Below are 17,522 nucleotides of genomic sequence, written 5' to 3'. Positions count from 1 at the left end.
ACACACTATACCATGCACATACACACACGTGTTCATTCTATGTATATACACACACACAAATACACATACACTATACCATGCACACACACACACACACACTATACCATGCATACCCCCCCCACATACACTATACCATGCATACCCCCCCCACACACACACAATGACATGCATACACCCCCCCCCCCACACCATTCCCTGCATACTCACACACATACACACACACACTATACCATGCATACACCCCCCCCACACGCCATTCCCTGCATACTCACACACATACACACACACACTATACCATGCATACACCCCCCCCCACACCGCCATTCCCCGCATACTCACACACACACACACACACTATACCATGCATACACCCCCCCCCACACACCATTCCCTGCATACACACGCACATACACACACACACACTATACCATGCATACACCCCCCCCACACACACCATTCCCTGCATTACTCACACACACACACTATACCATGCACACACACCCCCACACACACACCATTCCCTGCATACTCACACACACACACACACACACTATACCATGCACACACACCCCCCCCCCACACACATGCCATTCCCTGCATACTCACACACACACACACACACTATACCATGCATACACCCCCCCCCACACCATTCCCTGCATACTCACACACATACACACACACACTATACCATGCATACACCCCCCCCACACACCATTCCCTGCATTACTCACACACACTATACCATGCACCCCCCCCCCCCCACACACACACACCCTTCCCTGCATACTCACACACATACACACACACACACTATACCATGCATACACCCCCCCCCACACACACACACACCATTCCCTGCATACTCACACACACACTCACACACACATACACACACTATACCATGCATACACCCCCCCACACACCATTCCCTGCATACTCACACACATACACACACACTATACCATGCATACCCCCCCACACACACATGCCATTCCCTGCATACTCATGCACACACACACACACATACACACACTATACAATGCATACCCCTCCCCACACCATTCCCTGCATACTCACACACATACACACACACACACACTATACCATGCATACCCTCCCACACACATGCCATTCCCTGCATACTCACACACACACACACACACACACACACTATACCATGCATACCCCCCCACACACACATGCCATTCCCTGCATACTCATGCACACACACACACACACTATACCATGCATACACCCCCCCCCCCACACACACACACCATTCCCTGCATACTCACACACATACACACACACATTATACCATGCATACCCCCCCACACACACTATACCATGCATACCCCCCACCATTCCCTGCATACTCACACACATACACACACACACTATACCATGCATACCCCCCCCCACACACGCCATTCCCTGCATACTCACACACACACACTATACCATGCATACCCCCCCACACGCCATTCCCTGCATACTCACACACACACACTATACCATGCATACACCCCCCCCACACACCATTCCCTGCATACTCACACACACACATTATACCATGCATACCCCCCCACACACACTATACCATGCATACCCCCCACCATTCCCTGCATACTCACACACATACACACACACACTATACCATGCATACCCCCCCACACACACGCCATTCCCTGCATACTCACACACACACACTATACCATGCATACCCCCCCCACACGCCATTCCCTGCATACTCACACACACACACTATACCATGCATACACCCCCCACACCATTCCCTGCCTACTCACACCCACACACACTATACCATGCATACACCCCCCCCACACCACGCCATTCCCTGCATACTCACACACACACACACTATACCATGCATACCCCCCCCCCACACCATTCCCTGCATACTCACACACATACACACACACACACACACTATACCATGCATACCCCCCCCACACCATTCCCTGCATACTCACACACATACACACACACACACACTATACCATGCATACCCTCCCACACACATGCCATTCCCTGCATACTCACACACATACACACACACATTATACCATGCATACCCCCCCACACACACTATCCCATGCATACCCCCCCACACACTCTATACCATGCATACCCCCCCCCCACCATTCCCTGCATACTCACACACACACACTATACCATGCATACCCCCCCCACACCATTCCCTGCATACTCACACACATACACACACACACACACTATACCATGCATACCCTCCCACACACATGCCATTCCCTGCATACTCATGCACACACACACACACACACACACACTATACCATGCATACCCCCCCCCCCACATACACCATTCCCTGCATACTCACACACATACACACACACACACATTATACCATGCATACCCCCCCACACACACTATACCATGCATACCCCACACACACTATACCATGCATACCCCCACCACCATTCCCTGCATACTCACACACATACACACACACTATACCATGCATACCCCCCCACACACACGCCATTCCCTGCATACTCACACACACACACTATACCATGCATACCCCCCCACACACCATTCCCTGCATACTCACACACACACACTATACCATGCATACACCCCCCCACACACACCATTCCCTGCATACTCACACACACACACACTATACCATGCATACCCCCCACACACACATGCCATTCCCTGCATACTCATGCACACACACACACACACACTATACCATGCATACACCCCCACACACACACACCATTCCCTGCATACTCACACACACACTATACCATGCATACACCCCCACACACACCATTCCCTGCATACTCACACACACACACTATACCATGCATACCCCCACACACACACATGCCATTCCCTGCATACTCATGCACACACACACACACACACTATACCATGCATACACCCCCACACACACATGCCATTCCTGCATACTCATGCACACACACACACACACTATACCATGCATACACCCCCACACACACACCATTCCCTGCATACTCACACACACACACTATACCATGCATACACCCCCCCCACACACCATTCCCTGCATACTCACACACACACACTATACCATGCATACACCCCCCCCCACACACACACCATTCCCTGCATACTCACACACACACACACCATTCCCTGCATACTCACACACACACACTATACCATGCATACACCCCCCCACACACACCATTCCCTGCATACTCACACACACACACACTATACCATGCATACCCCCCCACACACACATGCCATTCCCTGCATACTCATGCACACACACACACACACACTATACCATGCATACACCCCCCCCCACACACACACCATTCCCTGCATACTCACACACATACACACACACACACTATGCCATGCATACCCCCCCACACACACACACGCCATTCCCTGCATACTCACACACACACTATACCATGCATACACACACCTTCCCATGCACACACACACACACATGCACACACACATCTTTTCTTTATATCCTTGTGAGGACCTATTAAAGGACCAAAAAGGATTCTTTTTCTTTCTTTCTTTCTTTCTTTCTTTCTTTCTTTCTTCGCCCATCATCACCTTTAACATCACCAGGAGCCGTCAGGCTACGTGATCCGATCGTCTGTACACTGGGGTTGTCATGAATGGACGCCTCTGACCCTCAGCCTCTCCACTCAGGTGCGGATTAGTCCTTTTAATAAGTGTTAAGATTAAAGTGCGATGCTCTGTGAGACCTTTCACAGCGTTTTGCTTTCAGAGACTTTAATCAGCGGAGGTTATTTTTGTGTAAAAAGACTTGTTTTTTTTTCTTCTATAATTGCATTATTACTGCGGTGAGAGAGTGGAGAGCAGCAACGGTGTACTGACAGACAGAAGGAGAAAAGGACGGCATTGTAGTACACCGAGAAACTCGCTTTTATACAGACCACTCACTTCATTCACAATTTCTTTTAAAAAAGAACTTAATTAAGCAACCATGAGCACGAGCGTGGAGGAATACGGAGGCTTCACGAGACTAAGAACACTCAGACTCACTCAGGTGAGAATAACAGGAACAGGAAGCACCGACCATATAAGGAAGCAAAGAAATTAAAAACAGGACAGATGTTATACTGAGTAAACAAGGACACAATCAGAGGATGTGAGGAGGAGGAGGAGGAAGAGAAGAAGGAGGTGGAGAAGAAGGAGAAGAAGAAGGAGGAGGAGGAGGAGAGAGGGAATGAGGAGGAGAGGGAGTGAGAAAAGAAGGAGGAGGAGGAGGAGAAGCAGAAGAAGCAGAAGAAGAAGAAGAAGGAGGAGGAGGAGAAGAAGCAGAAGAAGCAGAAGAAGAAGAAGAAGGAGGAGGAGGAGGAGGAGGAGGAGGAGGAAAGAACAGGTAAGAATAATAGGAACAGGAAGCAGTGCCCATATAAGGAAGCAAGGAATTAAAAACAGGCCAGATGTTGTACTGAGTAAAGGAGGACACAATCAGAGAGAAGATGTGACCCAGATTTTCAAGGCTTCTCTAAAGCTGAGAGATCATCATATGTGTCACAGGATGGAATAAAAACTTCTGGAACGTTTAAATAATGTTGAACAGAGCCGCGTGTTCATTCTTAGAATATTTAATGTCTTAAACAGGGTTTTCTACGTTACCCACAATGCCCTGCGGCTCCCTGGTCACTTTGTTTCATCTCTAGGTAAAGCGAGCGATGCAGCGGTCAGTCTGTCCAACTTTAGCTTTCATCATCACCGCCGCTAGTCATCTCACAGATCGCTAACTATCTGAGACGAGTCTTAACAAACAATGAGCAAGAGAAAAGAATCGGTTCCTCATTCTTTTTATCTCTGATTATTTTTTATTTTAATTTTTTTAATGAAGCAATCGCAATGTCCAGCTGTTATGACCTGGATACAGCACTGGAGCGAGAGAATACAGTATCGACTCGTCTGAAACGTTAGCCTAAAGCAGATAAAAACGCCAGAAATCCTGTTCATGAATTATCTGTGTTCTCGAGCTAGTCTTAAATATTGCTAACGGAAAAGAAACACGGCCGGCGCGAGATGTTCAGCAGGTGCAGTTCCACCCCACACCACCAGAGGGCATATATATCACTCACAACATATTTTTACATTTCTTCCCTTTGTTACTTCCTGTTTTAGTCTGTCACTTCCTGTTTTTCTGCGCCCCTTATTAAGCTCTACATTTCTTCTCCTTTAGCTGCCCGAGTAGCATTGTGTTGTAGCTGTATGTTATATCATGAAGCGATAAAATCACTTTCCTGACACAGTGCTTGTATTGTGGGTGGAGTTTTGTGATGTGGGCGAAGCTTGTGTTGTAATTATTATGCAAATATTATTCGAATGTTCTGGAAAATGTGTTTTTTGGTTCTTCTTTTCTAACAACATTTGTAGATCGAATGCTAATCTTCCTCAGGACATCTATCAGACACACACACCTTTGCCTGCTAGCGTGTTAGCTTTCCGACTAGCTAGCTAAAGCTCCTGGAAAGCTAGCATATTTAGCAGTATCAGCTAGCTAGATATCGATATTCCTGCACTAGCTTGTTGTGTAGGAAGCTAATGGTAAAGATTAGCAAGCAGTGAGAAATATAAAGTTTTGTTCTACACAAGGTTGAAGCTCGCTAATTAGCTAACAGAGACATGGCTAACACTTTGTACAACAGTAAACGTACAGAAACTAGAAAATGTGTGTCACATAGCTGCTGCTTTCTTTCCTTCCTTCCTTCCTTCCTTCCTTCCTTCTTTCTTTCTACCTTTCTACGTGACCCACAATGCTGTGCGCCTCCCTGGTGACTGTTTTATGCAGACACTGCTGGTTTTCTGTTAGCTTTAGCACAAACGCTCAACTCACGTAAGAAGTACTCGGAGGCGTCTGCTTTGTAATCGGCGTCTTCCGGGAAGTGATCGATCTGCTTGCACAGGCCTTTGAAGGTTCCTGACAGAGAGAAAGAACACATGAGTTATACCTTATATAACAACATAAACAAAATAATAATAAACATGTCCAGCAGAACGACTGAACATGCTGAAGACCACAGGAAGTAGCTGCAGAGATCCAGAGAAACAGGAAGTCTCTGACAAGCTGGACCAGGGATCAGAGAACATGTTAGCTGTGTCCCAAATCACATACTAGTGCACTTCTCTACCAGTGTGTGGAAAAATCCAAGAAGAAGAAGAAGGAGGAGGAGGAGGAGGAGGTGATGGAGAGGGATGAGAAGAAGAAGAAAGGGGAGAAGAACAAGAAGGAGGAAGAGGAGGAGGAGGAATAGGAGAAGAAGGAGGAGGAGGAGAAGAAGGAGGAGAAGAAGAAGAAGAAGAAGAAGAAAGAGGAGGAGAACAAGAAGGAGGAAGAGGAGGAGGAGGAATAGGAAAAGGAGGAGGAGGAGAAGAAGGAGAAGAAGGATGAGGAGGAGAAGGAAGGGTAGAAGAAGAAGAAGGAGGAGATGAAGGAGAAGTAGAAGGATGAGGAGAAGAGGAAGAAGTAGAAAAAGGGAAAAGAAAAGAAGAATAAGAAGAGAAAGAAAAAGGAGGAGAAGAAGAAGAAACTCAAGAAGAAACAGATTTATTAACAGATTATTCATTAAATTGCATTTTCATAAAAAAATATTTTTTTTAGCAAAAATGAGCGCTAGCTACAAAGTCGCTTGTCGCCTTTATTACTGAACTATGCAGCTTCAGTATCTTCAATCCTAATATACGTGTGCGTGTGCGTGTGTGTGTGTGTGTGTGTGTGGGTTGCAGCAGTAACACACTCTTCCTCAGCCCCTCCTTTTCTCTCATCCGTTTCTTTGATAACCGCTGCAGCTGTAGGGAGTAAAAAAAAAAAAAAAAAAAAAAACTAAAAAATTCCCAGAATCCTCCAGGACCCCACTGCGCCGGGATGCGCTAAATCGACCAATCACGGCACATGTGACGGGAGACGGACAGGGAAGAGGAGCCCGCCCATGCACGGCTACACACGGTGATGTCATCCCTTGAGCTGAAGAACAAATCAATGCTGAAGCCCACTCAGATGAGATGGAGCTGTGTGTGTGTGTGTGTGTGTGTGTGTGTGAGAGATTCACTTTCACTCCCTGGATATGTGTGTGCAGTTATATATATGTGTGTGTGTGTGTGTTAGTCCCTTCCTCTATGCCATAATGAGACTGAAGATTAGGAAGAATCCAAAAGCCCTGAAACAGACGGGGTCCCATACGGACCGTACCATTCCTTTCTCTTCCAGACCATTCCCAAGCCTAGCGAACGATCCTTGATGAATCGCTTCATTGCTAAGGTAAACACAATCAGACTGGTTTTCCAAGCAGCAGCAGCAGCATCAATAATACATCCTGAGCTCCCTCTCTCTCTCTGCACTCACATCCCCCCCTCGTTAAAATGTTGGAATGGTTTAGTCCAGTCACAGCAGGTAGGCTAACAAAATGATTCATTTAAATGAGCATGATGCCAAACAAACATGCCTAGCTTTCTAAAGGAGAAGAAGGGAAACAGATGGAGATTTTGGGAGTGAAGATGATTATATTCATTTAGAACATTTCTTTTATGGACATATCTTTTAAAGTATGTTTCTAATCAAAACATGCTGGTTTACTGTGCAGGAAAGTGAACCTAGCAGAATCTGTAGCGTTGTCCATGGCGATGATGTCAGAACAAAACCATAGCAACAACCAGGCTTTATTTTTCCCTCACTAATAATAATAATAATAATAATAATAATAATAATACTTTAATTTAATTTAATTTAATTTAATTTAATTTAATTTAATTTAATTTAATTTAATTTAATTTCACTTAATTTGACTATTTTTTTATTTTAATAATTATTTAATTATCTTAAATGTTTTTTATTGTCTTATTGTACCCACCTGAACTGATTTAACCAAGTTCATTTATTAAAATACAAAATTCCTCTAAAAAAAGAAACCTAATATTTTCCATTAAAGCCATCGTTCCAGTTTACAGCTTTCCAAAAAGACCCCCAAAAAAACATTCAAAAACATCATTAGACAAAAAAAGAAGAAGTTTTTTTTCATTTACAAACCCCTAAATCGATCATTTAAAAGTTAGCAGAAGGTGTAAACAAATCCTGTTAAATAGACAAAAAGCAAGTCTCTTTATTGCCGTAAGCTCTCTTTTCTATAATCTATAATAGGTCTTTTGTGAGAACGCGCGGATGGTGGCCAAAACATCCATCCATTTTCTATACCTGCTTTATTCCTAATTAGGGTCACAGGGATCTGCTGGAGTCTACCCCAGCACACATTGGGGTGAAAGGCAGGGGTACACCCTGGACAGGTCACCAGTCCATCACAGGGCCACATATAGACAGACAATCACACACACTCACACTCAATCCTATGGGCAATTTAGAATGACCAATCAACCTAATGTACATGTTTTTCGACTGTGGGTGGAAACCGGAGTACCCGGAGTAAACCCATGCAAACTCCACACAGAAAGGCCCCTGCCTGTTCGAACCCAGGATTCAAACCCAGGACCTTCTTGCTGTGAGGCAACAGTGCTGAGCACTAAGCCAAGTGCAAAACAAAATAACAAAAAAATCCAAAAAAACAAAAAGAAATCTGAAAAGAAGATCCAAAAGGACGATGTAACAATTTCCAAAAAAAGCCATAATAACAAATCAATAAATAAAAAACAAAACAAAAAAACAAAACAAAATAAATTAAAAAAAATCTAAAAAGAAAAAAAGAAAAATCTGAAAACAAAATAATTATTTTTGAAAAAAACATAACAAATCCAAAAAAAATAAAAGAATAAAAAAAAACTGAAAACATAATAACAAATTAAAAAAAACCAAAATAACAATTTCCGAACTAAAAACATAATAACAAATGAAAACAAAAAAAAAAACACAAATCCAAAACCAACATAATAAATAAATAAATAAACATAACAAAATAAAAAAAAAACACATTAAAAAAAACCAACAAAACAAAATTAAAAATCTGAAAACAAAATAATACAGAAAAATAAATGAAAAAAAAAAAAAACCATAATAACAAATCCAAAAATAAAATAAGATTATATTGGGGATCTCATGCAGTGTATAAGAAATCATCTTAAAATAGTGCTGAATATACACACATAAAAAAATTAACAACAAAACAGAAGATTTTCTGGCTCCGCCTACTACCTGTAGATGTGAACACCCACTTTTCATAATCCAGTTAAATTCCCCAAAGTGTTTTATTCCTCTTACACTTCAGCAATTTGCCAAAGTTACAACTAAAGTTTCACCGATTATCTCTTTTACCCAGAGACCAGATGATTGAGTGTCTTTGTCATGTCTCACTCCACAGTGGAGGTTAATATGAAGCTCATATGAAAGTAGACACTCAGGACTTGTTTCAGATGTATTTCTGTGTTTTTCTTAGCCCTCTAGGGGTGATTTATTCATAGAAAAGTTCCAGGTTATTATTTTCCACAGAAGTAAATGTTGATCTCAAACCCATTTCTGCTCTCTGAGATGCTCTGAGTGCTTGATCATCTAAAAAGCAGCTGAAATTTCATCTTCAACCAGTAAATTTCAGTGTAAGGTTCTCCAACAGAGGGAGAACGTCTATAACACACTGAAAGCCAACAGACTCGTTTTAGATCAGACTCACAGCCTGAACATCACTCATTACTTTATACTGATTGAAAACGTCCCAGAATTCCATTTCCATCCCAGTGTTCTGGATAAAAGAGGTAAAGAACGCTGCATATATTTTATCCACTTACACTACATGTTGTAAAGTCCTGTACTCACTTCCTTTATAGCAGCTATAAACAGTCATTCCCTCGCCAGCCTCTCTCTCTTTCTTTTGCGTGCGCTCTCTCTCTCTTGCTCTCTCTATCTAACTCTCTCTCTTTCTCTCTCTCTTTTGCATGTGCTCTCTCTCTCTTTCTCTCTCTCTTGCGTGCGCTCTCTCTCTCTCTCTCTCTAACACTCTCTCTCTCGCTCTCTCTATCTAACTCGCTTTCTCTCTCACACTCTCTCTCTTGCTCTCTCTATCTAACTCTCTCTCTCCCTCTCTTTTGTGCTCCCTCTCCAAAGCTGTATTTTCTCTCTCTCTCTCCCTCTCTTGCACTCTCTCTCTCTTTCTCTCCCTCTTTCTCTCACACACACACACACACACACACACTTAATAAGGGATATAAGAGATTGTCATGTTCCTGAAGACCCGATGGTGAAGTGAAGACTGAAAACTCCACAGTCTTCTTTCATAAATGTCATTACATCTTACAGTCAATTTCTCTCTCTCTCTCTCTCTCTCTCTCTCTTTCAAATAACATCAGGGTTTTGTCCAATTCCCTCAAAAACGAGTGGTTACTATAGAAACGATGTAGGAGCGGTGCGTTAACCATCCAGGCCGCTCGTCTAGAAGAGGAATCGACGCCTTCTGACCAATCAGAACCCAGAACTCGGCAGCTCTGGAATAACTCGTGAGATCGTGAGGGTTTCGAAAGATGATCCTCAGAACTGGAATAAACCGGTTATAGAGCTGCTCGCTGATATTGAAAGTTTTATTAAAGAGGAAAAATCCTTTCAATCAAAGCGAGTGTTAGTGTTTAAAACTCGCTGCTCACTTCAGACAACTGAGTGGTGAAATCAGGTAGCTGCTGAAGATGGGCAATTCCTACTGGTACCTTCCATCTATATATACACGTGTGTTTGTATGTGTGTGTGTTTAATTGCACGCATGTCCATTTCTCTCTCTCTCTCTCTCTTTCTCTCTCTCTCTCTCTCTCTCTCTCTTTCCGAAGCTGGACTCTGTCTCTCTCTGCAGCAGGTGGGCGAAATGAAGAAGTTCACCAGCCAAACAGCAGCGGGGGACGGGTTTCCATGGTTACATTTAGGACGATCAGTGTGTGTGTGTGTGTGTGTGTGTGTGTGAGAAAGAGAGAGAGAGAGAGAGAGAGAGAGAGATAGAGAGAGAGAGACACCTGAGAGAATCACGGTGAAAAACGCAGAGGATGGAGATGTTCACTGATCCTGTGAGTCGAACACCTGATATGTTTTACACACACACACACACACACACACACACTTTCCGCTTTTATTATTCTCGATTCCAATTGGTCAGAAGGTGATTCATGTTTCTCTGACAGTAGCACACAGGTTTATATTAACACTTAGCTCCTTCACAATACGCTGCCGTTTCCATAGCGACGCCGCCATCACGGGGACTCGCTGTTGAAGTTTACTGTAAGGAGAACGTTCACAGGAGACGTCTCCAGCGTCCAACTTTCCTGGGAAAGTTTTCCGAGTTTTGCGTTTTTTTTTTCTTAGTAATGTCGCACACATAGTGTTTTTTTAAAATTTATTTATTTATTTATTTTTATTTATCTATCTATTTATTTATTTTTATTTTGAATTAACTTTAAAAAAAAAAAAGGAACAGCTGCTATAACATAAGTGAGAACAGGAACTAACGTTTTTCTTTAACACAAATTAACACAACAATAAATAGATAAAAATTACGTGACATTCTTTTATGAATAAAAAAAATTCTGTGTGTTTGGAGAAATAAAAAATTTTTTCCAGGAAGTGATCAAAAATAATCAACTGTAACGGAAGCGCTCTTTCTCTCTAACTCTCTCTCTCTGTCTCTCTCTCTCTCTCTCGCTGTCTAACTCTCTCTCTCTGTCTCTCTCTCTCTTGCTCTCTAACTCTCTCTCTGTCTCTCTCTCTCTCGCTCTCTAACTCTCTCTCTGTCTCTCTCTCTCTTGCTCTCTAACTCTCTCTCTCTGTCTCTCTCTCTCTCTCTCGCTCTCTAACTCTCTCTCTCTTTCTTGCTCTCTCACCCTCTCTGTCTCTCTCTCTCTCTCTCTCTCTCTCTCTCTCACTTTTTCCCAGGAAGTGATAAAAACTAATCAACTGTAATGAATGTAATGTTTTTGGAAAATAATCAACTGTAACTCCGCCTCATCACTGTAACATCAGTGAGTGTTTATTAATTAGCTTAATTAGTTCCGTCTCCCGAAGAACATAGCATGCTATTAATCCCGCGTCTACATCCCAAACAGAAAATCTCTAGATTTGTGATACGAGCAGAATTGTATTCTTGTGGGCGTGGCCTATGTAGCTATATTTTTTCATCTCCAACATAAAGACATTCTCTTGTAATTAGTTTTGAATATCTTTAAATATCCATACAGAGCCAATCGTTTTCATTTTTATGTTAATTGCAAGAAAAACTAACAAGAAATTACTGAATTGGACTGAAATTGAAAAGATCGAAGCCGCTGTATAGTTTTTCATCGTGTTCTAGCGAAGTATCTCATAAATAAAGGACTGATTGAAGATGCTTGCTCACTAATCTGAGGCGCTTCGTCAGTTCCTCGATTAATAACCGCTGATGATTAAGATGAATGCAGCGATTACAGCTGCTGTGCCTGCTGTTGTTGCTGATATTAATGACCGTGGCATAATCGCTATGAATGCTCCGGGAATGAAGGCGTTTCTAGGCAGAGGAGGAACATCGAGGAAGCAGTGAGTTCTTAAGTATGAACTTCTGAGTTTTTGTGTGGTGATGACGTGACACAGTGTGCCTCGAGCCAAATCTGTGGAAAATCTTTACTACAGACTCAATATAGACTCACTAGAGACTCAATACACACTCACTATAGACTCAGTACAGACTCACTATAGACTCACTACATATTCACTATAGGCTCAATACAGACTCACTATAGACTCAATATAGACTCACTATAGGCTCAATACAGACTCATTATAGACTCAACACAGACTCACTATAGACTCAATACAGACTCACTATAGACTCACTACATACTCACTATAGGCTCAATACAGACTCACTATAGACTCACTACATACTCACTATAGGCTCAATATAGACTTGATACAGACTCATTCTAGAATCAATACAGACTCACTACATACTCACTATAGACACAATACAGACTCACTATAGACTCACTACAGACTCACTATAGACTTACTACATACTCACTATAGACACAATACAGACTCACTATAGACACAATACAGACTCACTATAGACTCACTACAGACTCACTAAATACTCACTATAGACACAATACAGACTCATTATAGACTCAATACACACTCACTATAGGCTCAATAAAGACTCACTATAGACTCACTACATACTCACTATAGACTCACTACATACTCACTATAGACACAATACAGACTCACTATAGACTCACTAAATACTCACTATAGACTCACTAAATACTCACTATAGACACAATACAGACTCATTATAGACTCAATACACACTCACTATAGGCTCAATACAGACTCACTATAGACTCACTACATACTCACTATAGACTCACTACATACTCACTATAGACTCACTACATACTCACTATAGACACAATACAGACTCACTATAGACTCACTAAATACTCACTATAGACTCACTAAATACTCACTATAGACACAATACAGACTCATTATAGACTCAATACACACTCACTATAGGCTCAATACAGACTCACTATAGACTCACTACATACTCACTATAGACTCACTACATACTCACTATAGACACAATACAGACTCACTATAGACTCACTACATACTCACTATAGACTCACTACATACTCACTATAGACACAATACAGACTCACTATAGACTCACTATAGACTCACTAAATACTCACTATAGACTCACTAAATACTCACTATAGACACAATACAGACTCACTATAGACACAATACAGACTCACTATAGACTCACTACAGACTCACTATAGACTCACTAAATACTCACTATAGACACAATACAGACTCATTATAGACTCAATACACACTCACTATAGGCTCAATACAGACTCACTATAGACTTACTACATACTCACTATAGACTCACTAAATACTCACTATAGACACAATACAGACTCATTATAGACTCAATACACACTCACTATAGGCTCAATACAGACTCACTGTAGACTTACTACATACTCACTATAGACTCACTAAATACTCACTATAGACACAATACAGACTCACTATAGACACAATACAGACTCACTATAGACTCACTACAGACTCACTATAGACTCACTAAATACTCACTATAGACACAATACAGACTCATTATAGACTCAATACACACTCACTATAGGCTCAATACAGACTCACTATAGACTCACTACATACTCACTATAGACTCACTACATACTCACTATAGACACAATACAGACTCACTATAGACTCACTACAGACTCACTATAGACTCACTAAATACTCACTATAGACACAATACAGACTCATTATAGACTCAATACACACTCACTATAGGCTCAATACAGACTCACTATAGACTCACTACATACTCACTATAGACTCACTACATACTCACTATAGACACAATACAGACTCACTATAGACTCACTACAGACTCACTATAGACTCACTAAATACTCACTATAGACACAATACAGACTCATTATAGACTCAGTACAGACTCACTATAGACTCAATACAGACTAACTACAGACTTAGTACAGACTCACTATAGACTCGCTATAGACTCAACACAGACTCACTATAGACTCGCTATAGACTCACTACAGATTAACTATAGACTCAGTATAGATTCATAGACTCACTATAGACAACACACTGAGAATAGACTCACTATACACTCATTATAGACTTAATACTGTCTCAGTACATTCTCACTATAAACTCGCTATAGACTCAGTACAGACTCTCTATAGACTCAGTAAAGACTCAGTTCAGACTCAATATAGACTCAGTATAGACTCTGAGCTTTGTTTCCACAAATGGAATTGAATGGAAATGAAGCAAGACAGTTGTGATTACAAAATGCTGGAATCCAGGAGGGACTGAGTGTTACATTAACTCAATTAACTGTCTGAATATTAAACAGTCAGCGAGGCACAAAACCAACAGGAGCTAAAGCTAATTATTTTCCTTTAACAGCACAAGCAGGAAGTGTTCTATATTCCTCCTCAGCAATTTACCAAAGATTATCATTAAAGATGTAGTTCCACTGACACTGGAGACTCCTTCCCCATTCACGATACATAAACACCTCCTTACAGGAAATCTTCTATATCATAGTTTACACGTTTAAAAGAACAGATTTAAATCACAATTATTTATCTGCTTAAATTAAACGGCACATCTTCCACTAGAATTAGCTGTTGCTATAGTAACAATAACACTATTGTTACTATAGCAACTTTTTATTATTAGTAGTAGTAGTATTAGTAGTAGTAACCTTGAATGAATTCACGAATATAATGCTTGTTAACTTCTCAGAGATTTCGTCTGATTGATGAATCCGGACGAATCTGCGATCCCTTGGGGCTGAGACGAGGAAGAGAGCGATCCTCTCCGAATGGAATAATCCTGGGAAATCCACGCCTGCTGATTACGCCATGGTTAATGGGGCTGTTATTGAAATATAGCAGGAGCAAAGAGCTGTGATTGCTCTATTCATCTTAATAATCACCTGTTATTAATAAGAGAGCTGCTCAGATTACTGAGGGAACATCGGCAAGAAGTCACTGATGCCACTTCTACACACGAAATGATGAAACTTTTATTTTTGAGAGCTTTTCTTTTTTAGAATTTGTCTCCTGGATTCATTCAAGACCATTAGCATGTGGTAGCTCAAGTGGTTAAGGCTCTGGGTCATTGACCGGACGATCAGGGTTCAAGCCCCAGCACCACCAAGCTGCCACTGTTGCACTGCTCCAGGGGTGCTGCATCATGGCTGACCCTGTGCTCTGACTCCCAACTCCCAAGGATATGATTTGTGAAAAAAGAATTTCACTGTGCAGACACAAAGACAACTTAAGTTGTAATATGTAGCCGGCAACATGACGAGGTCCAAGTAAAGCAATTTTTTTGCTTGTAATTGCTTTTTCAGTGCTTGCATAGAAACCCATCCTTTAAACTAATAATAATAATAATAATAATAATAATAATAATAATAATAATAAAACATAACCAATTATGCTTTCTCACAAAAAACTGCACCACTGCCCAAAGCCTTCATTTCAGCATCCCACTATGAAAGAAAGAAAGAAAGAAAGAAAGAAAGAAAGAAAGAAAATCTAGACTAAAATAGAATAAAAAAATTTATTAAAAAAAGAATCTAAAATAAAATAGAATAATTTTTAAAATATCTAGAATAAAATAAAATAAAAAATAATTCCAATAATAAATATAATAAATAAATAAATTTGAATATAATAGAATAAAGATTATATATTTTATTTTAAGCAAATAAATAAAAAGAAATTAGGTTTAAAAAATGGAAGAGAAATAGTTAATATATATTAAATAGTAATATATAATAAATAATATATTTTATATCAATTATATCTATATATTATATCTAATATTAAAAATATAATTTTATATAACTGTTTTTTTTTATTAAATTCTTTCCTTTTTTTACTATGTTTATTTTTTTTGATAACATGAAAAATCTCTATACAATATCTATACTATATCTGAACTGTATGGGTGGCAGAAAAACTCCAGAAAAGGTCCAAGCCATATCTATCTATCTATCTATCTATCTGTCTGTCTGTCTGTCTGTCTGTCTGTCTGTCTGTATATCTATCTATCTATCTGTCTGTCTGTCTGTCTGTCTGTCTGTCTATCTATCTATCTATCTATCTATCTATCTATCTATCTATCTATCTATCTATCTATCTATCTATCTATCTATCTATCTATCTATCTTTGTTCGGCCTAATTTCCTCCATCCTCCACGTTATTATTAATATCAGCAACAGCAACAGAGACAACAGCTGTAATTGCTGCATTTATCTTAATAATCACCTGTTATTGCTCTCTGCTAAAGTATGAAGCATTGGGACGACATCACAGCGGGCCATGCCCACCCTCAAGAACAGATCAGGAACTCACTGTATACATAGGAGAGGTGTGTTTGGTTAAATGCTATATTCTGACTGGTGGAGGGAGGAGTGTTGTGGAGAGAGAGAGAGAGAGAGAGATGATGGTGAGGGAAAACTATAACATAAGTGAGAACAGGAACTTGTTTGGAAGATGTTCTACACCTGTAGCTACAAAGTGATACGTGTCATTACTGTGGGATAAAATAAACAAAATAAATCACTGTTTTGGGGAAAATAATCAACTCTGCTTCATCACACTGTAACATGATGGAGTGTTTTACTCCATAAACACCATAATCATCATCATCATCACCTCCTCATGACTACACCACTGCAGGTTCGAGATCAACCAGCACTGAAACTCTGAATATTGTTTAAATTAATCAGTGGACAAATGAGGTGTTTATAAAGCAGCTTTGTGTTCTCTCTCTCTCTCTCTCACACACACACACACACACACACACACACGCTTCCACGTACACACTTTTCCGCCGGTTCCTGTTGACTCTGTGAAGATCACAGATTCCCCGGGCATCCGCTTTGATGCTGTCGCTAAA

At 40.8% G+C, this 17,522-nt stretch overlaps 1 protein-coding gene across 1 annotated transcript in view; it reads right to left on the bottom strand.

Moving 5' to 3' along the window:
- The window catches only part of LOC131362326 (voltage-dependent calcium channel gamma-2 subunit-like), a 76,449-nt gene that overhangs the window by 21,238 nt on the left and 37,689 nt on the right, over nt 1–17,522 (bottom strand). The window contains exon 2 of the mRNA XM_058404261.1: nt 5,912–5,995. Within this exon, the coding sequence (XP_058260244.1) occupies nt 5,912–5,995 (84 nt within the window). The remainder of the gene's footprint in view (nt 1–5,911; nt 5,996–17,522) is intronic.

Source organism: Hemibagrus wyckioides, linkage group LG02 (assembly GCF_019097595.1).
Source record: "Hemibagrus wyckioides isolate EC202008001 linkage group LG02, SWU_Hwy_1.0, whole genome shotgun sequence".
Lineage (NCBI taxonomy): Eukaryota > Metazoa > Chordata > Actinopteri > Siluriformes > Bagridae > Hemibagrus > Hemibagrus wyckioides.
The sequence above is the reverse complement of the archived record's forward strand: the minus strand, read 5'-3'. Positions and strand labels throughout refer to the sequence as shown.